This window comes from Rhipicephalus microplus, chromosome 1 (assembly GCF_043290135.1).
Source record: "Rhipicephalus microplus isolate Deutch F79 chromosome 1, USDA_Rmic, whole genome shotgun sequence".
Taxonomy (NCBI): domain Eukaryota; kingdom Metazoa; phylum Arthropoda; class Arachnida; order Ixodida; family Ixodidae; genus Rhipicephalus; species Rhipicephalus microplus.
This window is the reverse complement of record NC_134700.1, coordinates 62,971,324-62,994,954: the sequence shown is the minus strand read 5'-3', so window position 1 is coordinate 62,994,954 and position 23,631 is coordinate 62,971,324. Positions and strand designations below refer to the sequence as shown.

The 23,631-nt window shown below is 45.1% G+C and overlaps 1 protein-coding gene across 1 annotated transcript in view; it reads right to left on the bottom strand.

The window, feature by feature from the left end:
• Positions 1–23,631, bottom strand: part of Vps50 (vacuolar protein sorting 50) — a 243,954-nt gene that overhangs the window by 27,266 nt on the left and 193,057 nt on the right. The window contains exons 22-24 of the mRNA XM_037429998.2: positions 20,795–20,888; positions 7,085–7,243; positions 651–772 (exon numbers count right to left, since the gene is read on the bottom strand). Of these exons, the coding sequence (XP_037285895.1) occupies positions 651–772; positions 7,085–7,243; positions 20,795–20,888 (375 nt within the window). The remainder of the gene's footprint in view (positions 1–650; positions 773–7,084; positions 7,244–20,794; positions 20,889–23,631) is intronic.

Here is a 23,631-nt window from a genome sequence, read left to right as displayed (position 1 = left end):
TTCACTGGCACAGCAGATGTGCCCAAGAGCATAAATGCTAGTTGACGATTAGAATGATGTCACTGTTTCTACCATTGATTAAGTGGCCTTAGTTCTGGTTCTGATAATTAACATACGTGCACCATGCATGCTCATACCACCTGCACAAGCACAAAGCAAAGTACATAAACTGTACCAATTTCTCACTCAATCTCCAAGTCTCGGGAGAGCATGGTAATTGCACTTTTCATTGTTTCAGTTTGAGTTCTGCAGATAAAATTGGTTTGATTTCATCTATTTGCAAAACTTACCAGCAACTTCTGGTAGAAAATTTCAAAGTGGCAATTAGTATTTCTAACAACGATCTTCAATTAGGTAATCTTAACTGCTTACCTGTCTCCTTTAAATAAACAAGTTCACCCATTCTTGATAATTGCTGCCCTCATTAATGCCTCTAGCCAGCTCAAGATGCTTGCTGTCACGGAAAAAGTAATGCCAAATGTAGCTAGAAAATCTCACAGTTCTTGTTCAGTCAGAATTTTCCGATACTTCACAGCCTTCTGACAAATGTACAATTTTTATGAGAACTATTGAAAGCTTGAGCCAACTAATAGAACTTCCTAAAGGTAAGAGAAAAGGATGAACCAGAACAAGGTATAAGACAACTATACCCTTCTATAAAAGTCCGATGAGCGATGCGAATGGCATGTTCCCAGAGAATATCTGTGGCCTCAGGTGGCAGAGGGATCTGCTTGGATACTTCCGAGAGACGCATCAGGAACAGCTGCAACTCCTGCAAGGGTTCACAGCCTCAATGGTCAGGTGTTTGACTTGTAGGACTCCATTCATGGATATGCTTAAAGAGACACTAAAGAGAAACAATGACAAACTGCACTCTGAGAACTCTCATGCCACATGTTTCACTATCATAAATTCATTACTAGTGGAAAAGATCAAGGCTGATATCTTATGTTCAAGTTTCATGCCGAAATCGCCGCATGCAACACAGAAAATTACGAAATTATTTTTAGTATGTTCACAACCTTAGCTTGAATTTATGATAAAACTTTATTTGCGAGGTCAATGGCACCCACAGATGACAATGTACTTCATTTTGACCGATTATAAGCTAAGTAGGGCCCAGTAGACAAGGTGGCATCTCCTCCTGAAATTTCTTCTCGTGCATTTTGTTCCGTAGCAAGTGTCATGTCACGAAAAGAGTGGTGTTTTTGGGATTGTGAAATTGTACTTTATAAATACTCAAAGAATGGTTTCACACTTTGGTGCATCTTAAAAGGGGCCCTGCAACACTTTTTGAGCATGGTCAGAAAGCGCCGCCAATCGGTAGTAGAAGCTCCTAAGAACATGCGAGCCAAATATCATAGTGCAGCACGTGGCCTGCAATTGAGAATATAATTTCAAAGTCACCTAAATATTACTTTCTCTCCTCTGAACAAATGACGCTACAAGCTAAAAAATCACTTGTCACGACCATTGTATCAGCCATTGGCTGGGCACCTGTAATTAATAGTTCTATGGCGTTTTACTTGCGAAAATCGCAGCATTATTATGGGGCACACTGTAGGATGACCCTAGGGGTGTGCAAATACCACATTTTTTAAATACGCATTGAATGTCGAATAATCAACAGATACAATTTTTTTACCAGTAATTTTTTACTTTAACATACATTTATGCTAAAAATGCTACACTTGTTAGCTATTCTAGTCTGATATCGCATGAGAAAATATCACCACCTTTACTTGCTAGAAAGTGTATGACTACGCTAAATAGAGCTTATGACTGATGTCTTGGGTTCAATAGACCCTTTAAAAAATTGAGTCTGGCAACATGGCTTTTCCCCCATATCTTGTTCACACGTGCGAGCTGGTTAGCTATGTGTCCCAGCGACACCAATGAGTGTTGTCTGCAGAGCACACGGATGCCGCTTGCGTTCCTGCAGGACGTGTACTGCGTGTGGAAGGTACGCCAATGAGCGTCCTTTGGGTGAACAAGACATGGTGGGAAAAATGTGTTTCGGTTTCGTTCGATACGCTGTGCTGAACTTTGAAAAGGGTCTATTGACATGTTGAACAAGCTTTTTTATGTTTTGTTATGTGCTAGCAGTGCATTACAAAAAAGAAAAATAATAAAAATAATACTTGGAGTGTAACGTCCCAGAACCACGTTATGATTATGAGAGATGCCGAAGTGGAGGGCTCTGAAAATTTTGACCAGCTGGGGATTTTCGACGTACACCTGAATTCAAATACACAAGCCTCAAACATTTTTTTCTCCACCGAAAATGCAGTCGCTGGAGCCGGGATTCAATCCCACGACCTTCAAGTTAACAGTCGAGTGCCATAACTACTAGACCACTGCGGTGGGGCAAAAAGAAAGAAAACCAGCTTTTGTAACTGCCAAGATGACTGCACCCTGCCGAATTGTGTATGCATACGGTCTCCGCAAGGAATGGAGAAAACGCAGTAACAAGGCTGGCGAGATGAATGATGGGGGAGAGGACAACAACCGCTAAGAGAAGAACCTAGCTTTGAAGTCAACCGGACAATCAGCCCCTGAAGAAAAGATAGAATGAGCCTCGAAACGTAGGGCCAGTTTTTAATATTAATAATGAAACTCATACTCTACAGGTGCAGGAGAAGTTGTTTTATTCGTATAACCACAAGCGAGTGTGGCAGTCTGTCCCTTAGTTCAACTCAAGCACAGGATAGGGCAAAATTAGGAAAAATATGACTTTTTCTTCTTTGCAATTTGAAAAGGCTGTTCATTTTTACATATTTTCCAGTTTCATGCTTTTATTAAACAGCCTTTTTGTGTGGCTCAAAACCACTTTTTTTTCAAGGCAAAGTGTGAGTGAAGACGCATTCTAGGGCAAGCCTGTTGTATGCACTTGGTGCTTATAGCCTATTTTCCTAAAAAGAAAGTTGAAGTACGAAAGCCAAAATGCTCCTTAAGAGTCAGCAGCGTATAGAAAATTATCAGGTAACCGCTATAAGACAATACGAAGACATAGTGCGCCGCTCCATTCGTACTTCATCAAAGCATACTGCCCCGAACACTTTCAGTTGCTGGCTTCATTACACCTCAAGTTTGTCGCACTTGTGGATAAGTTTAGATGCTGAGGGTAAAGGAGGTCTTCAGCAAATGTAAATTTCGTGGCATTGAGTACAGTTCTCCTGTAAATGTAAATAAATATCAGTGATGTATTCAGACGCTGAAAGCTCAACTGGCAAGCTCTTCATCGGCGAACTTTCTGGCCTTTTCGGCATCCTTCGAGGTGGATAACATGCAGGGTGACAACTGGTATGCTCTAATGGACATGACTATTATTTATGATATAACTAGACTGAAATAGTGCAGACTAACTGCCCGGCACAAGTGTAAAGTCACTGGGAATCGTGTCGCAGACTCTTTGTTTAGGTTCAATGTCTTAAGGATTGCGACACTGAATATTGTTCATGCATTTAATGATGGTAGCACCACACGAGCCTAAATTATGAAATGTTTAGGACTCAAGCCTGGACAAACAACAGTCAATTTTCTGGAACATGTTCACTACACGAACGATACAATGTGGACAGAGCTAAAATAAGCAAGGGGAGCATTACGAGAGGCTCCAAAGTGATAACTTGACTTTGGAAATGATTATGAAGCTGTTTTAGCTGAAAAATAAAATACAGCTGAACCCCTTTATAAGAAGCATGCTCTGGGCAGCAATTCTTGTCTTTTACACGAGATGTCTCTAATAAGCAGCGTACCTCGTGTGCATTTTCTAATGAACCCGTACTTTACTGTGGGCCCACAGGTGCCTCTTATACCCATCGCTTTTACGGGTGAAGCTCCTTAAGGCGTGGGTCTGTACATCCTCCGATGTATGCAGTAGTAGTAGTAGTAGTAGTAGTAGTAGTAGTAGTAATAGTAGGTAACCACCGATGGCACATACCCACTCTAGAGCGGGTATGTGCCAAAGGGGATGCGAGATGGGAGATGGTGGTACTTAGAGTGTTCACTATGTGGACGCACATGTGGACGTACGGACGGATGGACGCACGAACGGGGACGGACTCGCGGACGGACACACGGACAGACGCTTCACCTCACTCATCATCATTCACTTCATGGATATGCTCTAATTTTTTTTCTAACTTTCAACTCGATTATGTCAAGACCATGTTTTATTATTTAGATCCCGTTACTTTCGCTACAAGAGGCTATAATAATAACAAAACAATGAATTTGTTTGGAACATATCGCAATGAAGCAAACTGGTTAGAATAACCGAGAGCTGAGCCAGTTGGTACCTGTTCGTTCTAAAGGAAACAGGGTGGGCAAACACAAGAAGGAAGTCAGCTGACACCACAAACAGCCGAAGGTGTGCACAACAGTGGAAGACACGAAAACTTACCTGTGCATCTCCACATCATATGTGAACCTATCAATCTGGCACACGTGGGGGTCTACATGAAGTAAATGTGTTAGTGTTTGCACGCACCGTCTTTTTAGAATGAAGCAAACTGATTTTGAAAGCTCCCTATGCACGTGTACTCTCCCCTTTCTCCCCGCACCCCGTCCAGACTTGCTTCATCATCTCATATTCAATTCGTAGGCGAAACTTCTGAATATTCACACACCCCTAGACAGGGCCCCAGATTAATCATGATCACCAGGAATTTTTTTAAACGAAAGTTAATCCAAGTATAATGGAGACATTGAACACTAATGGGCCGAGGAACACGCGACCCTGGGTTTAGCAGTGCTACATGCACATACTTATATCCAAGCATGTAGCCTATTGAATGCAGCACAAGGCCCTGCATAAATGCTTGAAGCAATGCTAGTTAGGCGAATAATGCAAGGTGTTCACACAATACACAGAAATCAGGAGAGCTACTGGGCTGTTTAGCCGTTCGTGGAAAATAAATTGTTTTTCCTCAATGTCTATTACAGTTTGGAATCAATTCCATTTGTGTGCATTAGTGACAGGTCTCTATGAAACAAAGACAAGGGGGTTCACCTCAGCAACACATCCTTGGCAAGTTATTTTACACAGGTAAGGTGTAATTGTAATAAAGGAACACAATTTAGGGTAGCAAACAGCATCCAATAATGATCATACACGTTGCCAGTTTAAAGAGCTTAGAATGTGGAGTAATCTTCAGACAAGAATTTTTGTGCTTTGTGGCAGTACTGGAGCGGAAAAACGGTTTCTACAATCACTTCGAGCCGTACAACAGCAGGTATCTTACTTTTTGGTGCAAATTCTTATAACTTCACAAACAGGAAAGGTGACCTTCAAAAAAAGAAAAAAAAATCTCAAGTCATAGAGCAACTATCGGGTAGCCTCGTCTTCAGGTGTAATGATGTACGTCAGCGTTACAATAATATCCAAAATGTGTATTCAAACACAGTGTAAATAAACATGCCACAAAAACAGTTACTGCGAGCAATAGGTGTCAAAATGTCATTTCAAACACAAAAACCAACTTGACCAAGAAACTGGCAACCTACCTACTAAGAACAACAAAGGTATAAAAAAATATCTGTTGTAACGACAGTGATTTGTTTGCAATTGCCAATGTGCACAACACACTTAAGTCACCAGCTTAACAAACAACTAACCACCATAGGCGCGAGAAAAAAAAAATTGAAGGATGCTTGAGCTTCACCTTCAAGGGTAGATCGCAATAGCGTAATCAGGCCTCATGCGTATCACCTTCTCAAGTGCTAGCTTGCTTTGGTTCTCAGTGCATGCCTCAACTGTGCGGTAAAGAAATGAACTATAGTGCACTTAACATTGGCTATTTCAAAGTATCACTGAATGCCCATAGTGAGCACAGTTGCCAAGTGCCCACTGTGCCACAATTATTAGTTTCCTAAATCAGCAAATGAGTCTGTAGGGTGACAAGCAGTTGTTCCCACTGTTGGTGGTTTTGCTGCTGATGATGATTAAAAATGTCTGAAGCACTTTGTAATAAATGGGCCTTTAAAACACCTACTTGTTGCTCAGTTAACATCTCTTGGTGCCTGGCAAGATTCTACGCTTCTGCCACGCAATGCATGATGCGAGTTAAGGAGACTCTTTCCACTACATAACATTCATAGTGAATGTTTTTTTAACAGTATCAACAAATATTGTGTCTCTGTGATAGAATACTTGATTGCCATGTAGACGGCCTCAATCCTCACTTGTACTCTGAAATTTGTAATATTTATTTTATTTTCCTCTTTCTCGATTTTTCAGTCATGGTGGATAAGATGACGATTTTTTGCTCACAACGAGCCACCCTCATGCTGACACAAATGCCAGAATTTCTGTGAACTTGAGCGTTTGAAGGCTATTACGTCAAAACTTTGGGATGAAAGATTGAAAGACATACACAGGCACCTGTGCATGTGTTTTTGTCCTTAGGTCTAAGCTTTTGTTATGTTCGCATGCGGTGGCAAGAAGTTGCAAGTGACATCCCCATTGTATGAAAATACTCAGCAGGCCATGGCATGGCTAGTGTTTACTGAACAGTATGTGAGTGCAAGGAGGACATCAGTGACATGGCCCTTCTAGAGCAAAGCTTTGCTACTGCTGTTACGCAGCTTGGCGTGCAGTCTTACAAACAAAAGATGCCCCTCGAGCATCAACTTGTCCTGAGTTTTTCAAGACTCATCATCTCAACAAATAGCCTGAAACAGCAATTTAGCAATGAGGCTATATGTGAAAAGCACCAATGAAGTCAAACAAATCTAAAAGATAAATCACATATTCATCGAAACAGTAGTTACATTGGCTACAAAGCAAGATTGCTGGAGAGCAGTTACATAGAAAACCAAAAGAATTCCTTATAGGTGGTGGTAGTGGTGTGAGAGAAACAAGTAAAAGTTTTGCACTTGGCTGGCTAAACATACGTCGTGATTAGGAAACAACTCGATTAACAGTAAAAGGCAGGTGCACAAAAAGTGTGCTGAAGGCTAACATTACGAACATGCCACCAAAGTGGTCAGCCAAAAGGAAAATTGCTACTTTCTTTCCATGCCCCTCCAGTTGATTATTCAAAGTAATCATGATTCGGCTCAACCAAAGCCAACCACGCACCCGGACAAGGACATCCACGTAGTAGCTGTGCTGAGACATAATCTCATGGACGTCCCAACGGGCGCGCTCCATTAGTGAAAGGACCTGGTCAAAGCCAATGGCACGAGCCGCCACTGTCATGTACGTCGGCTGCCGCAGCTCAGCCGACAAAGAGACCGTCTGCAAGAAAAGTACATACCTCTCAGTCCTGGATGCGTGAAGAGGCAATAGAGAAATTGTAAAATGCAAAAGTGCATCCGTGTCAGATTCCTGGTGCATTAAAGTGCACAGCAAGCGAGAGTAAAATAATAGCATCTCAGAACACCTTTTCGTGGATGCTGTTAATGTGAATTCTCTTGAGTACGACAGTTAATAAGCACATTTATAACCTTCTATAGGTTCAATACACTTTTGCGAACCTGAGATTATTGAGTACAAACTTATTTCCAAGATACCTTCACATGTTTGCCTAAAGGTAGTTTATGGATTGACATAACTTTCAAATGACCTAACAGTAATGTCCAATGTGAGGACACTTATTCGTATAACAAGTGCAGAGAACTCCCACATACAAGTAAATATTTTAAAGCATTTATGTGATACCGCACTGTGCAAAGAACAAAACAAATATACTACTTTTACCGCACTGTGCAAAGAACAAAACAAATATACTACTTGACTAACAGGCTTCTGGGTCATTGTGAGAGCTTAACTCCTTTGCAGAAGGCAATTGATGTAACAGGTAACTGCATATAAACCATTTACTCAGCTGGGTGACCACACTATTTTTCCCAATTATTGGAGTTATTTTTTAGCAGGCACTGCATGAAAAAAAACAAGCAGCTGTAAAAGATGTGCTAAAGGAAAATGAAGCAATGAGTCAGTCTAGATTGATATTCATAAACTCTGATGTCATTAATTTTACCACTATTGGTTCATTATTAGACTACACAATAAAGTTTGCAGTTTTATTTATATATCTAGCGTCGAAATCTCCTATCATGCCATCACAGATTTCGAAGTATTCATCGTATTCTCAGGTCATTGGCCTCATGAAATTTCATGAAACTTGGTACATGAACAGGTATAGCGCATTACGGAAAAGAAAAAATGGCTGAGCAGACCGACACAAGAGGACAGAGCGCTCTGTTCTTTTGTGTTGGTCTGTTAGGTCACTTTTTCCACTTCCCATAATGCTCTATACCAGTTCAAGTACGACAAAACAACTCGCCCAATATTCAACGCTTGTGCAACTTGGTATCTGAAGTCGTGCACCATCAGAGAACAATGTACTTAACCTTTACCAATCAGTAATTACATATGACCTTCTATACACTGTCCAAATCAGTGACGTCACGGCATTTGGTGCAGGAATATTGTAACGAATATTGTAATATGTAGCAGCCTCACAACAAGGATGTTCTATTTACACGGTTTATTAAGGGCGAACTTGTGCCCAAAGCGAACGACGCACAGCAATCAAGAAGATCCGAAGGTCGGTAGTCCTCGTGAGCATCTGCCTCTAGCACCCTCGTTCTCTTCTTCTTCACGCGCATTGGCTGTCCGGTGGAGTACCGTGCGTATGCAGGGCCGGCTCGTGCATCGTGACTGGCTTCGTCGCTCGTAGTCCTGCCGTTAGCATTTCTCTGGTTCCCGACGTCCGTGTTGCGCGGAGCAATGGTAATTTCCTGTGGCATTATCCCCCCTCTCAAGAGGCATCGCCCCGATGCTTTCGATGAAAATGTATGCAGCGTTTCTGTCTCGGAAGGTTTGTAAGAGTGAAATGGTTGTACAGTAAGCAAGTGGGGTGGCTAGCCTTCGCATCGGTCGTAGTACGGTTTCATGCACACAATACACACTCGGTGGAGTTGCGTTGTTTGGAATGCCCATGTCCTGTAGGCTTGACTTCACAAACGAGGTCGCTGAGTCGCTGTACTACCTCGTAAAGACCGAAATATCGATAAATGAGTTTTTCAGACAGGCCTCGTCGTGGTACTGGGGTCCATATCCACACTTCGCCACCAACTTCATACCGTGTTTCACGTCTTCCTCGTTTGTAGCAGTCGGCATCGATTCGTTGTTGGTGACATATTCGGTACCTTGCTAATTGGCGGGCCTCTTCCGCTCTCTCTATATAGTCATCGAGATCAGAAGGGTAGTCATCTTGATCTATAGGTAACATAGCGTCCAGTGTTGTGGTAACTACACGACCGTTAACTAGTTGAAACGGGGTAATCTTGGTAGTCTCTTCTATGGCGGTGTTATAGGCGAAGGTGACGTATGGTAAAATTTTGTCCCACTTTTTGTGTTCGACGTCCACATACATAGATATCATGTTAGCTAGAGTTCTGTTAAAGCGTTCAGTCAGGCCATTGCTTTGAGGTTGATATGCAGTAGTTTTCCTGTGAACAGTGTGGGTCATGTTCAGCAGGCATTAGGTGATTACAACAGTCGGAGCGCCATGCTGTAGCACTATGCTCTGTACAAAGAATTTGGCGACCTCAGCTGCCATTCCTCGATGCAAGGAGCCTGTTTCCGGGTATCTCGTTAAATAATCAGTCGGTACAACAATCCGCTTCTTGCCAAGTAAAGATGTCGGGAATGGTCCAAGGAGGTCCATTCCAACTTGTTGGAAAGGTGCTTTCAGTGGGCCTATTGGGTGCAGAAGGACCGCTGGCTTAGCACGAGGCGCTTTCCGTCTTTGGCACTCGCGGCATGTTCTAACATAGCGCTGTACTGAAGACAATAGCTTGGGCCAATAATAGTCCAGACTGATTCGTGCAAGCGTTCGAGTGACCCCCAAATGTCCAGACGTCGGCTCATCGTGGCACGCTTGTAATATTTCTTGCCGCATAGTTGCGGGAACAATAAGCAGAAACTTTTCACGGTTGGGCTTAATGTTTCTCTTGTAGAGGACATTTCCTCGGAGGCAGAACGATGCGAGGCTTCGAGAAAATATACGAGGTACTTTTACGTCAGCTCCTTTCAGGTGTTTTATGAGCGGGAGCAATTCTTCGTCCGCATGTTGAAATTCGGCTATCTGAGAAGCCTCGACAACAGCCACGAATGGAAAGTCCTCTTCATCTGATAGTGCTGTGTCTGCAGGTGCTCATGACAAACAGTCAACGTTGGTATGCTTCCTGCCAGATCGGTATACCACAGTTATGTCAAATTCTTGCAGTCCGAGGCTCCACCTTCCTAATCATCTGGACGGGTCCTTGAGGTTGGCGAGCCAGCAAAGGGCATGGCGATCGCTGACTGCCTTGAATGGTCTACCATACAAGTAAGGCCGAAACTTACTGATGGCCCAGACAACGGCAAGGCATTCTTTCTCTGTGGCCGAATAAGTGGTCTCCACCTTTGTTAGAGTCCAGCTGGCGTATGCTATCACCTTTTCTTCGCCATTCTGCCACTGTATTAGGATGCATCCTAGGCCAATGTTACTGGCATCTGTGTGTATTTCCGTGTCAGCTGTTTCATCGAAATGAGAAAGGATTGAGGGCTCTTGCAACCGTTTTCTTAATTCGTCGGTTCTGCAATCTGTGAGAAATTTCTGACAAATCGTTTATAGTGAGCACAGAGACCTAGGAATCTCCGTACTGACTGTTTGTCTGCTGGCACCGGGAACCTTGCAACGGCGGCTGTCTTTCCGGGATCAGGGCGCATACCGTGGGCACTGACAATGTGCGCAAGGAATCGAAGCTCTTCGAAAACAAATTGGCACTTCTCTGGCTTGATGATTAAATCTGCTGAATGGATTGCTTCTAACACTGTTCGCAGGCGCTTGATATGCTCCTCGAATGTAGCGGCAAAGATGACCACGTCGTCAAGGTACACTAAACAACACTGCCACTTCAATCCGGAAAGTACAGCCCATCATGCGTTGGAACGTTGCCGGTACACAACAGAGACCAAAAGGGAGAGCCTTGAATTCATAGAGTCCGTCCGGGGTAACAAAAGCAGTCTTCTCGCGATCACGCTCATCAACTTTGATCTGCCAGTATCCACTTTTCAGATCTAGTGATGAGAAAAACTTGGCACACCGAAGTCTGTCTAATGTGTCGTCAATACGCGGGAGGGGATATACATCTCGTTTAGTCACAGCATTTAATTTCCAGTAGTCGACACAAAACCTTAGCGTGTTATCCTTCTTCTTGACAAGTACTACAGGAGATGCCCGCGGACTGCTGGAAGGTTGAATAACATCATCTTCAAGCATCTCCTGTACTTGATTCTTGATAACTTCCCTTTCTTTTGGTGAAACGCGGTAGGGGTGCTGGCGTACTGGCCTGGTTGTCTTGTCTGTTACGATCCCGTGTTTTGCAATGGTCGTGCGTCGTACCTTTGAACTATTGGAGAAACAGCTGCCAAATTCCCGTAAAAGGTCGTATAGCTGTTGACGTTGGATCACTGAAAGGTTAGGATTTACGGATATTACGTCGCAGACATCAGATATTGGTTTCATATCCGTTGACGTTGTTTCAAGGCTGCATATTTCAGTGGCTTCACAAACCTCATGAAGAAAGGCTATGGCTGTCCCCTTTGCGATGTGCTAGAAATCGTTTCCGAAATTTGTCAAAAGGACGTCTGTGTGGTATTGCGGCGTGGTGAGCCGCTATCACGGAAGAGAGGAACTCGTACACATGACTGCCGCCATGGGCTACCGACGACTGCCGGTGTTTATTGTACGGTGGACTTATATACACGACAAACAGGTACATAGATCACAGCGCCATCTCTGGTGGCGTCGCAGAACCAATACGAATACACAACATATTCCCTCTCTTATTTTTTTTTTTAGTTGATTAGTAATTGTTAGTACGTGTTAGTGGAGAGGCATTTCATCTATATACAATAAGCATGGAATATTTACACAACTGTACACTCAAAATGCCAAAAACTTTACACCAAAATATACGCTCAATTGCAGCAAGCACATGCGTTCATGTCACTGGATCCACTCTAGACGTAATCCATAAATCTTCGAGGCGGTCGTCTTGTCCTCGCGGGTAGCTGCCGACGAGAAGGCGGTTGTGGAGAGGGTGGAGAAGAGACAGCCTGTTGTGTCTCTTGCGATGCTACACAAGGGCTGCACAGAACACTAGGCACTGCAATGAGGGGGGTACCGAGTGGCACTGCTGATTGCCCACTGTCACAAGGCACAGGTGACGGGCTTGAAGGCTGTGCTGGGTGAGCGTGAACATCTGGCGTTTAGATGACTGGGTGAGGCTGGGCGGCCTGTGCAGGAACCTTGCTCAACTTGGAGGAGTTCCATGTTCGCCCATCGTCTAGGCAGAAAGAGGCTGGCCCTCGTTGTTCCACCACCTTCCGAGAACGACTGAACGAGAGGTCTCCTTTAAAAGAGACTGCCGGCTTCTTCACACGGACTATGTCTCCAACTGCTATGTTTGGTTTCATGGCTGCATGGCGGAAGTCTGTGTACATCTTGCTGTATTTTTGCTTCTGTGCGACTCTCTTCCGAAGCTGGCCAAGTTCTTTGGCAGGGTCTGTGAAGAATGATGGGGATGGGTGCCCAATGATGTCCAGTCGTGTTCGGGGCAGTCGCCCATGTAGGAGCAAGGCTGGTGCTACTCCCGTGGTTGCGTGAGGTGTGCACCGGTAAACACCCAAGTACTCCAGTGCCGCTTGTCGAAGAGGGCCATGTTCTAACGCAGCAACCTGTACAAAGTCCTTAAAAACACGATTAAACCTTTCGACAAGTCCGTTGGCTTGAGGGTAATACACCGAAGAATGTGTCAGTCGGATACCACGCTCATCCAAGAATTGCGAAAATTCTAGTGAAGAAAATTGGGGCCCGTTGTCAGTGACTATCTCGTCAGGGTATCCCTCTCGAGAAAAAATTGACAGCAAGAAGTTGGTGATCGTTCTTGTAGATACCTCGTTGGAGAATTGTACTTCGGGCCACTTAGAAAAATAGTCAACCAGTGTAATGGCGAACCTACAATCTTGAGGAGCTCTTTCCAGAGGGCCAACAATGTCTATGGCGACTTTTTGCCAAGAGCGCTCTGGAAATGGAACAGGTTGCAGTGGAGCAGGTGCCATTTTCGCACTCTTGTCGGCCTTCTGACAGACGCTGCAGTTTTGTATTGCGACTTCTGTTTGCCGGTCCGTACCCGGCCACCAAAACCGTTCTCGAAGTCGCGCTTTCGTCCTGACGATGCCGGGATGAGCTTCATGCGCTGTGGAGATTACCTGATGCGCAAGGGACTGTGGAACTACAAGTCGCTCCCCACGAAGAAGTAAGTTGTTTACCACTGAGAACTCGTTGCGTAGCATGAAGTACGGCAGCAGATGGCTTGGGACGAGCTTGTGCGGAGGCCATGACGAAGTAACGTATTCCTTGACTTTTGCCAGAGTGGCGTCGTCACTGGTGGACTGCTCGAACTGGTCCTTAGCGATGCACAGCGGCTAGACTAGGAACACAACTTCTGTAGAGTCGTCTTAGGTTGAGGTGTGCATTCCGGCTTACGTTCTGCTGGAAGACGTGACAGCGCGTCTGCTACCTTGTTCTCCGAGCCCTTGCGGTATTCGACGGTGTGGTTGTAGCGTAGAAGTCGCTCAGCCCACCTTGCAATGCGAAAGGGACGTCGCCCTGTTCCCTTGTTAGACAGCAATGCTACCAATGCCTGGTGATCCGTCTGAAGAGTGAAAGGCCGTCCCCACAAATAAACATGCCACTTTTCGCATGCCCACACGCAAGCCAATGTTTCACGCTCGCTGGCGGAGTACTTCCTTTCTGCATTGGTTAGAGTGCCCGAAGCAAACGCAATGGTCAGGGTTTTCTGACCGTCCACTTGCTGCAAAACGGCACCTAGCCCGTATGCAGAAGCATCAGTTGCGACAGTCACTGGAAGCGCTGGGTCAAACATGTGCAACACCTTGTGGGAGGCCAGAAGAGTCTTCACTCTCTCAAAACTTGCTTGGGCGGCTGTGTCCCACTCAAAAGGTATGTCTTTGCGCAGCAGTCGATGCATAGGCTCGACTTCCTCGGCTAGCCTAGGAATGAACTTTGCGTAGTATTCGACAAGTCCTAAGAATGAACGGAGTGTGCCGGGTTCTGCTGGTGTGGGGGCGTGGACGATTGCATCGACTTTGGCTTGAAGGGGTGCTATGCCTTCCGCACTGACACGATGTCCAAGGAAAGAGAGTTCTGTTGCATTGAAAACACATTTTTCGTTAAGTTTCAGACCTGCTTTCGCAATGCGATGCAGAACTTCTTCCAGGTTCTTCGCATGTTCTTTCTCAGTCTTCCCGAAGACGATGATGTCGTCTATGTAACAAAGAACACCATGACAGCCTTGCAGGATTCTTGTCATGAGCTGCTGAAAGGCTGCTGGGGCCGACGCCAATCCAAAGCAGACCCTTTTAAACCGAAAAAGACCCTCGTGCGTAACAAACGCTGTGAGATCCCTGCTGTCCGGGTGCAGCAGGACTTGGTGGTACGCAGAGGCGAGGTCTTGCTTTGAGAAGTGGCGGGCTCCGTTTAAGGCATGCAGCAGTTCCTCAGTGTGAGGCAGCGGGAAGTTGTCGACCACAATGGCTTTGTTTGGCTCCCTTAGGTCAACACAAAGACGGATGCTTCCATCTTCCTTCTGGACTGCGACGATGGGAGAAACCCATTCGGAGGCATCGATCCTTTCGATGATGTCGGCAGAGAGCAGGGTCTGTAGTTGGTCGCTTACTGGTTGGCGTACTGAGAATGGGAGGTGCGTCAACTTTTGGGCGACTGGGGAGACTGCCTGTTTCATCTTCACCTTGTGCTGAAAACCTCTGACAAGGCCCAAACCTGGGGTAAACAGGTGAGAAAACCTGGCCCACAGCAATGCAGGCATGCCAAACTTTGGCTCACTCTGCGGTTGCTCTACGATAGCGCCTTGCGGTGGAATGCGCCCTTGTGCGTCTGAGCTCGTTGCAGGCAAGGTTGAGGTTGCGGAGGCGGACGTTTGCTGAACGACCGTGTGCAGGCAACGTAGCTCCTTCCCTGAAATTTAAAAATTCAGGGCTTGCACAGCATCTAATCCCAAAAGGGAGGTCCCACTGCGCGTTACGTAAAGCGGTACGACGGCTGTTCGTGCCTTGTACGACAGCGTTGCTTCAAACAGGCCAAGCACAGGGATCTTCTGGCGTGAAAAGTCAAACAGAGTAATGCTGGTGGTCCTGAGTTGTACTTTATCTTGAAAAAGGTTTCGAAAGTGACCTTCCCCAATTATTGACACTGCAGAGCCTGTGTCGATGAGAAACGAGACTTTGCGCGTGAGCGGCTTCGGGTTAATCACCGACACGTCGACGTCAACATACAGGCCTCTGCGTTTGTTTGTGCAGATGGTCAAAATACTGTGACCGCTCTCAGCGTCACCGTCGCAGAGGAGTTCGCGGACTGGTGCAGGCCTTCGTGGTTGGCCGCGACGCGAGCTCCGTACCCGTTTCGTAGCTGGATAATCCCTCGTGCCACACCAACACCCCTTTTCAGGAAAACATCCATGTTGCTGTCTGCCACACCTTCGTAGTCATTTCTGACTAGAACCATTACACTGCTCTGCGGCGGTACAGTCACATCTTCATCAACGATGCGCAGTGGAGTGGTGTATTGCTCGTCTGCTCGAGCTACCTTTATAGCTTGTTCCATCAAAAATGATACACTGGACCTCTGCAAATTAATAATGGCACCATTTGCTTGCAGAAAATCCATTCCGAGTATAACTTCTTTCGAACATACGGGCAGGACAACAAAGTCAGCAACGTAAGTGAAACCTCGTATCTCAACCCTTGCGGCACATCTGCCGAGAGGCGTAATAACGTGACCGCCTGCCGTACGTACTTGAGGTCCACTCCATTTGGTCAGAACTTTCCTGAGGCACTTCGCGAAATTGTAGCTTATCACAGAGTAATCTGCACAGGTATCGATTAAAGCCATGAGCTCAGGCCCGTCAATTACCAACGGCAAGTCTGAAGTTATCTTCTTATTACTGCACTTCTTTACCTGGAGACAGTCGTCGTCGTCGTCACGCTGGTGTTGCAGTGGAGGATCTTCGTATTTCGAATCACCAGCGGCCTCGCTTCCACAGGTCGCCCACTTCAGTTTCCCGAGTTTGGACTAGGCGAACGATGCCTAGATGCGTTTGGAAAGGAACGTGGGCTTGGCGAGCACTGACGTAGAGGGGATGGTGATCGCGGTTGATGACGACGATGTAGGTCGAAGCTCTGACGTAAGCACAGGTATTCCTCGATGTCGGACGGCCTTTCGCCGTTTCGCAGACACGGTGCATTGACCGCAAATGCTCGAAGGCCAGCTTGACGATATCGGCAAAACCAGTACAGATGGCCAGCCTCTCCACAGTGGAAGCACAGGGGCCTACAATCCGCATCTCGCCATACATCGCTTTTCCGAGGTCTTGTCTCTGTCGGAAGAGGTGCATTGCGAGTTGCCTCTACGATATGGCGCGGGCTACGTGTTGTCGGTGCGTAAGCACCAGGTGTCTCGATAGGCACACAGTGGACAGCAGGCTGCCTGAGCACCTCATAATAAGTTACCGCGCGTCGTGTCGGTGGTGCATCCTTCTGCGGCTCCCGTATGGCCTGCCGAATTTCTTCTCGGACAACATCCGCAATAGACAGTTCCGGTGAAGCGGGTGGCTGCAACTTGCATAGTTCCTCCCTGACAACTGACCGGACGAGCTCCCGCAGAGTGTCAAGATTATTGACGTTTGCCGAGAGGACCCCTGCTGATGTACAGGCTACGTCACGATTGTATTGCCGGGCTCTCTGCTGCAGCGTCATTTCTATTGTTGTTGCTTCCGACCGAAACTCAGCAACAGTGCGCGGCGGATTGCGAACGAGTCCCGCAAACAGCTCTTGTTTTACCCCATGCATGAGATGACGCACCTTCTTGTCTTCAGTCACATTGGGATCAGCTCGCTTGAACAGGCGGGACATGTCTTCTATGTACATAGCGACAGTCTCATATGTGCGTTGACTCCGTGCACGAAGAGCTGCTTCTGCCTTTTCCCGCCGATCATTGTTGCCAAACGTACACAGTAGCTGCCGCCGGAACTCTTTCCAGGACGTCAAAGATGAGTCGTGGTTTTCGTACCACACTTGCGCTGCGCCTTCCAAAGAGACGTATATGTTGCGCAACTTGCCTGCTTCGTTCCATTGGTTTATGTTTGCCACCCTCTCGAAATAACCCAGCCAGTCTTCGGCGTCCTCGAACGGGTCACCACGGAACACCTTCGGTATGACGGGTTGGCTGACAATGAGCTGTGATGGTGCAACTTGGCTAGTCATGGCGGTGGCGTTTCTTGTCTCCGTCGCTGATGCCCTTGGCACAAGGGGAAGTGATCTAGATTCTGGTGAATCCCCTCGAATATGGCGACTGGTCCATTAGTGCACTGGCGTAAGCTCCACGGCTGGCGGATGGTCAGGGCTTGGACTTCGCTCTCTCGTGGGGTTTGGAATCATCTACCCAGCACCTCCACCAGAAAATGTAACGAATGTAGCAGCCTCACAACAAGGATGTTCTAATTACACGGTTTATTAAGGGCAAACTTGTGCCCAAAGTGAACGACGCACAGCAATCAAGAAGATCCGAAGGTCGGTAGTCCTCGTGAGCCTCTGCCTCGAGCACCCTCGTTCTCTTCTTCTTCACGCGCGTTGGCTGTTTGGTGGAGTACCGCGCGCATGCAGGCCCAGCTCGTGCATTGCGGTTGGCTTCGTCACTCGTAAGTCGTGCCGTTGGCGTTTCTCTGGTTCCCGACGTCCGCGTTGCGTGGAGCAATGGTAATTTCATGTCGCAATATCACTGTGGCATTGCCACTTGCATTTTCTTTTTGCGAGTTTTCTCACTGACCAAGCATGGTCTCATGGTGAGAGCAGCATTTCTGGTATTGTAAAATTGTAATTCAACAATCAACAGAAAATCGCTTTTCTCTTTAATGTTGCTTTAATGTCCAATATCGGTCAACACAGACCCTGTGACATTAGCAGCCCCAATGGCTGTGAGCTGCTGTAGCATCCGTTGTGGAAACCAAGCAGAGTGACATACTCATGCACGGACAACAGTGGCTTACCAATGTTTTCGCAAGTGTGGGCAAGCCATGCTCACTCAGTTGGCCCCATGTGTGTGCACAAAGAGTGAAAGAGAGAACTTCATTGGCACTCAATTGTATTCCATATTAAGTGATAAAATTTGCAGTGATGCTGTCGAGATCTTTTGACTTAGAGCAATTTTCGGAGCAGCAAAATTTTCTATTTTGGAGCACTTCGGAGCAGCAAAGTTTTCCATTTTGGAGCAATCTAGAGCAGCTAACTTCAAATCCTGGAGGAGGAGCAAGTTGCACTTCATTTCAAAGACATGAATAATTGTTATGCGGTGCTTGTGAAAAGCTAAAATATTTTGATTCATTGCGAATCTTACGGAGCCAATCATCTTAGGAGCACTCCCTATTTCAGTTGATGCAAAAATAATGGCATAATTATGTTGAGCATTCTGTAAAAAACTTTTTCAGTGCTTATTTTCATGGCAAATAAACAGAATACTGATTGAATAAAATTGTACTTCATGAAATAACATTCTAAATACACCTATGTGGTTATTAGTAGATATGGCAGACAAGCGCTGTTATGTACAATGCTAGCTAGACTCGCACATGTAGTCCCAACTGAATTTCCCTAAGACGACTCTAAGAATAAAGAAAGGCTCTTTTATTTCAGAAATTATTAAACTGCTGGGTGTAAGATGATGTCATTTAGCTCATCTCATAAAGCCAACCTCCTCAGCAGTCATCTCTCTGTGCTGAAACTACGCGATTTAACAAACTTCATTTCATTTCATTCATTGCATCCTTAAAGGCCCGAGGGCATTACATAAGGGGGGGGGGGGCAAAAAATACGCTGTGAGTGTGTATAATTCAAGTTGAACAAATTATTATAAACAGTACAGTTCTAATATGGTAGTTTGGTAAAAATGACAACAAAAATGAATCAAATAACACACAAAAGAAACGTTTTGGCTGGGAATTAGAGTACAAACAACTAGGCACAAGCAAATTATACATACAGTACGTTGGTAGAATATATTTACAGCCACGGGTTAATGGGTGGAATCAAAGTGGGATTCCAATTTTGCGCGGAATGATGTGCGGTCAGGTGTGGCAACAATGGTGCCGGGAAGGCGATTCCAAAGTGTTATTGCTTGGGGGAAAAAGGAGTCGTTCATTGCGGATGTACGGCCGTTGATTCGTGCAATGGGGTTTGAATGGTTAATGCGGAAAGAAGTTCTGTTTGGGGGCTGTAAAAGTTCGTGTCTTGATTGGGGTCGGAAAAAGAAACTGTGGAGAAGGCATAGGCGCAAGATGAGGCGGCGCGACGCGAGTGATGGCAGTTCAATTGATTGTTTTAAGGCGGTGACGCTGATTTCTCTGGAGTACTGTAAGGTTATAAAGCGGGCAACGCGGTTTTGAACTGCTTCTAGTTCGCTAACGAGGTATGCCTGGGATGGATTCCAAATGGACGATGCGTATTCGAGCTTTGGCCGTACGTATGTTAAGTATGCTAGTTTTTTAACGTCAGGAGATGCTGATTTGAGGTTACGGCGCAGAAAACCAAGCGTACGCAGAGCGTCTGAGCAGATGGACTGTACGTGCGGTGCAAATGAAAGAGATGGGTACATGTGCACTCCGAGATACTTGTATGACAAAGCCGAATCGAGAGGAAGCGAATTGATAAAGTAGGTACGATGAACAGTGGTGCGTTTCCGGGAAAATGACATCGATTTGCATTTGGTTAGATTTAACGGCATTGATGAGTCTTGGCACCATAGCGCAACTGTGTTGAGGTCTTGCTGTAGTTTAGTACTGTTTTCAAAGTTGTGAATGGGGGAGTATATGACACAGTCATCTGCAAATAGTCGAAGTTTTGTTTGAATGTTTGTTGGCAGGTCATTTATGAATATTAAAAATAGAAGAGGTGATAAGCCCGCACCCTGAAAGACGCCTGATGATACGTGAGTTTTAGAGGAGTTATGATTATTAGCAGAGGTGAATTGTTTACAGTTGGAGAGGAAGTGTTTAACCCAGGAGACAATATTCTGTGCAATGCCAAGGGAATTAATTTTGCTAAGTAATAAGTTGTGTGGTACGCGATCAAAAGCTTTGGAAAAGTCTAGGAATATGGCATTCTTCATTTCCTTTTGCAGTGATGTTTTATGTGGCTAGGGCATTCTGTCTACACTCCAAAATCTCTCTGTAGTGTCAACCAGAAAGTAGTGCATAAAGAAAAAAAAACCTTACAGAGTCCCCAATGCATATGCCTAAGACGACTCGAAGGTGAGAGCCATTTTGTTTTTATTGTGCAATTATATGGACATTCTCGACCAGCCTTTGCCATCGCCTAGCACGTGAATAAAATTTTACCCAAATAATGCTACGACAAACTCGCATGCACGGCAGCACTTGGGCTGGTACTTTTCATGACAATGACCCTATCGTATTAAAATATAGAAAACTGGCAAAAAAATCACTCATCAGCCTAAGATGGCAGCACCCATGAGTAGAAGATAAAATCTTGTACAAAGCAACAAGCATTTCAAGTGTTCATGCTGTTTTTCTTCATGTCTCAGCTCGTTTGTCTTACTTTTTTTAAAGAGGAGCCCTTACCAGCTATCTCAAATTTCTATCGTTTTAGCATCAATGTTCACATTTCATTGAAACTTGCCTGGAGGTGTGCCTGGACACAGGATCGCTTGCTGCTGGGTAGCAAGGCTTCCAAGTGTGGTGCAAGAAACATGAACTGCTCGGCCAGGAACTGCCTACAAGTATACAGCTCGTCATTCACTCAAGTTGTACACAAGCTTTTCTACACAGTCGCAGCACCAAGCATTCTTCACATCTATGCTTTATCAGGTCAAAATTCAAGGAACACTAGTGCAATGTATGTAACAGCGCATAAAACTAAAAAAGACGGCAGGGACATGTACGTGGTTTCGTCAGTAGAATAAAACAGTTGGAAGTCCAAGCTGTTCACTCTCTGTCCGTGCCGTTCTTTCTGGTTTTATGCACTGTTACATATGCTGACAAAGAACCAACAACCCAGCAAGCAAACATCCTTGACCTGTGCCGGTTACTTCAGTGAGATAAATTTCGGACTCGAGCTTTAAAGACACACTTGAAGTAAATACTATGAGTTTGGTGTTAACTTCTGAAATACCATTCCAAGAACCTTGTGCTGCTTGTTTTAAAGGAAGATGAGGGTCAAAAAATGGAAGTTATTTTCCAAAAATACATATTTTGGTTTCTATTATCTTTCATAAGTTTACTTTGTCTACTATCACAACAACAGCAAAAAAAACTGGAGATTATATTTAAACTCGAAGTAGGTTAGAAAGGCTTTTAAAAATGGCCACTAAGAAAGAGAGAGAGCTCATTGTCTGAATCCCCTGAAAATAGTCACCTGGCTGCTTTCCGATTCCATTTCCTATAAGGAGTTCACTGAAACCACATGTTACCATGATTGCCAAGCTCTCATTATGAAAAAAATCATCTTAAAACATATCTTTTCCGCATAGATGGCCTTTACTTATACGCTTAAAATTCATTGTTCTCGAAATCCATTTTGAGGCAACTTGAACTCGGACATCATGTTTTTAGTACTTCTGACAGCCTGAACGGGATGAAATTTGGCCCACATATAACATGTAAAGTGTTCAAGTATGTCCTTTAAAGCTTGATATTGCCTGAATAATAATTACAAACCTAAAGTAAGCAATTAGTAGTATAAATTCTCACATTACAAATTTTCTTATCCATTAAATTGCCTTGTAGGCACTTTCTTGATACTTATTTGCAGTCTACAGGTAATGTATAGAAATATGTGCCATTAATGGCTCAGAATGATAAGTTTATTGGCATAAAAAGTTTGTCCAAAACAAACAGTATAAACCGCTTATAACATAAGTCGCGGGAGTTGCGAATATCCGCACTATAAGCGGTACCGCACTATAACCAAAACAAACTTTTTCAAAGGCTGCACTTGCGCAAAACGTGTTGAGCATGCAGCTTCACATGTCTAAGAATCGGAATATGTGATGCCTGCTTGCTAACATTTAAATTTCTGAATGTTAAAAGAATGTAACGTTCAAAGACACGCGTTACCAATCAAATGAATGCGAAAGAGGGGGGGGTGTAACAAATGAAAGCACTATTGCGGAAATTCCCTGACTACCAGACAGTCTTGATTATGCACATAACGCAGAAACTATGTCAAATCACGTTTAGAATTTGATGCGTTTAAAGATGGCAACCATTCGATTTCACGGGCGTGCACCTGATTTAAGACATCGTGGTCACTATTTCAAAGGCTGCACTTGCGCAAAACGTGTTGAGCATGCAGCTTCACATGTTTAAGAATCGGAATATGTGATGCCTGCTTGCTAACATTTAAATTTCTGAATGTTAAAAGAATGTAACGTCCAAAGACACGCGTTACCAGTCAAATGAATACGAAAGAGGGGGGGTGGTCTAACAAATGAAAGCACCATTGCGAAAATTCCCTGACTACCAGGCAGTCTTGATTATGCACATAACACAGAAACTCTGTCAAATCACGTTTAGAATTTGATGCGTTTAAAGATGGCAACCATTCGATTTCACGGGCGTGCACCTGATTTAAGACATCGCGGTCAAATCGCGAACGACTATTTGAGCGCTACACGTGCCACCCTCTTTTTCATTAACGATATGTATCCCTTCCCGTCAAGTGCGGCCACAGCAAAGAGCTTCATTGATTCGGTACTATACCGCAACTTAGATTCACGTGACCTCTACCGATCGAAGCGCAACCAACGCCGATTAGGCCTAGCTTGCCATTCGGTATGTTGTCGCGGAAAGTTTGTCCAAAACATGAAGATTCGGCATTAAAAAGAACGCGCAAGCAGTGAACCAAGAACAGCGTGCGTGATACGAAGTTCGCGTTCATGGCTGGGAGATGAGCAACAAGGACAACTCGCCAAGCTAGCTTACGTTAGGACAGCGCACTGGCAGCAAAAGTGAAAGCTCGTGTCATAAAACCGTAAAGGGTTTTCAATTTACAGACAAGGAAGCAAACGCAATGTTTGTTGCAAACTAGAAAAAACGCATGCAGTTAATAAGGGCGGGATAGCACGTGCCACGTTGAGCGGCCGCGGCAGAAGCCACGCTAGCGACAGTACGCTGTCGCTGCGTCAGCACCGGTGCAAAGGCTTATCGGTCACCGAGGCAACTGTCCTCCTCCCTTACTCAGCGAGCCCGCACAGCACCCTCCATGCTATGCAGTGTCACACTGTCTTTATTAATTTTCTTTTTCTTCTCTCTGCCCTTCGTTCGTTCACTCCTTGTCCACTCCTCCTCCGTAACGGCCTTGCCGTTCGCTCCTCAGCGACGCACCCAGCACGCCTCCTTATGGAAGCGCACTCGCTACCGCGTTTGTCACAAACAATTTCTGGCGACCGCATTATAACTGATCTTTTGTCTTGGGGACTGCACAATAAGCGATTTGCGTATACACGGGGTTCTACG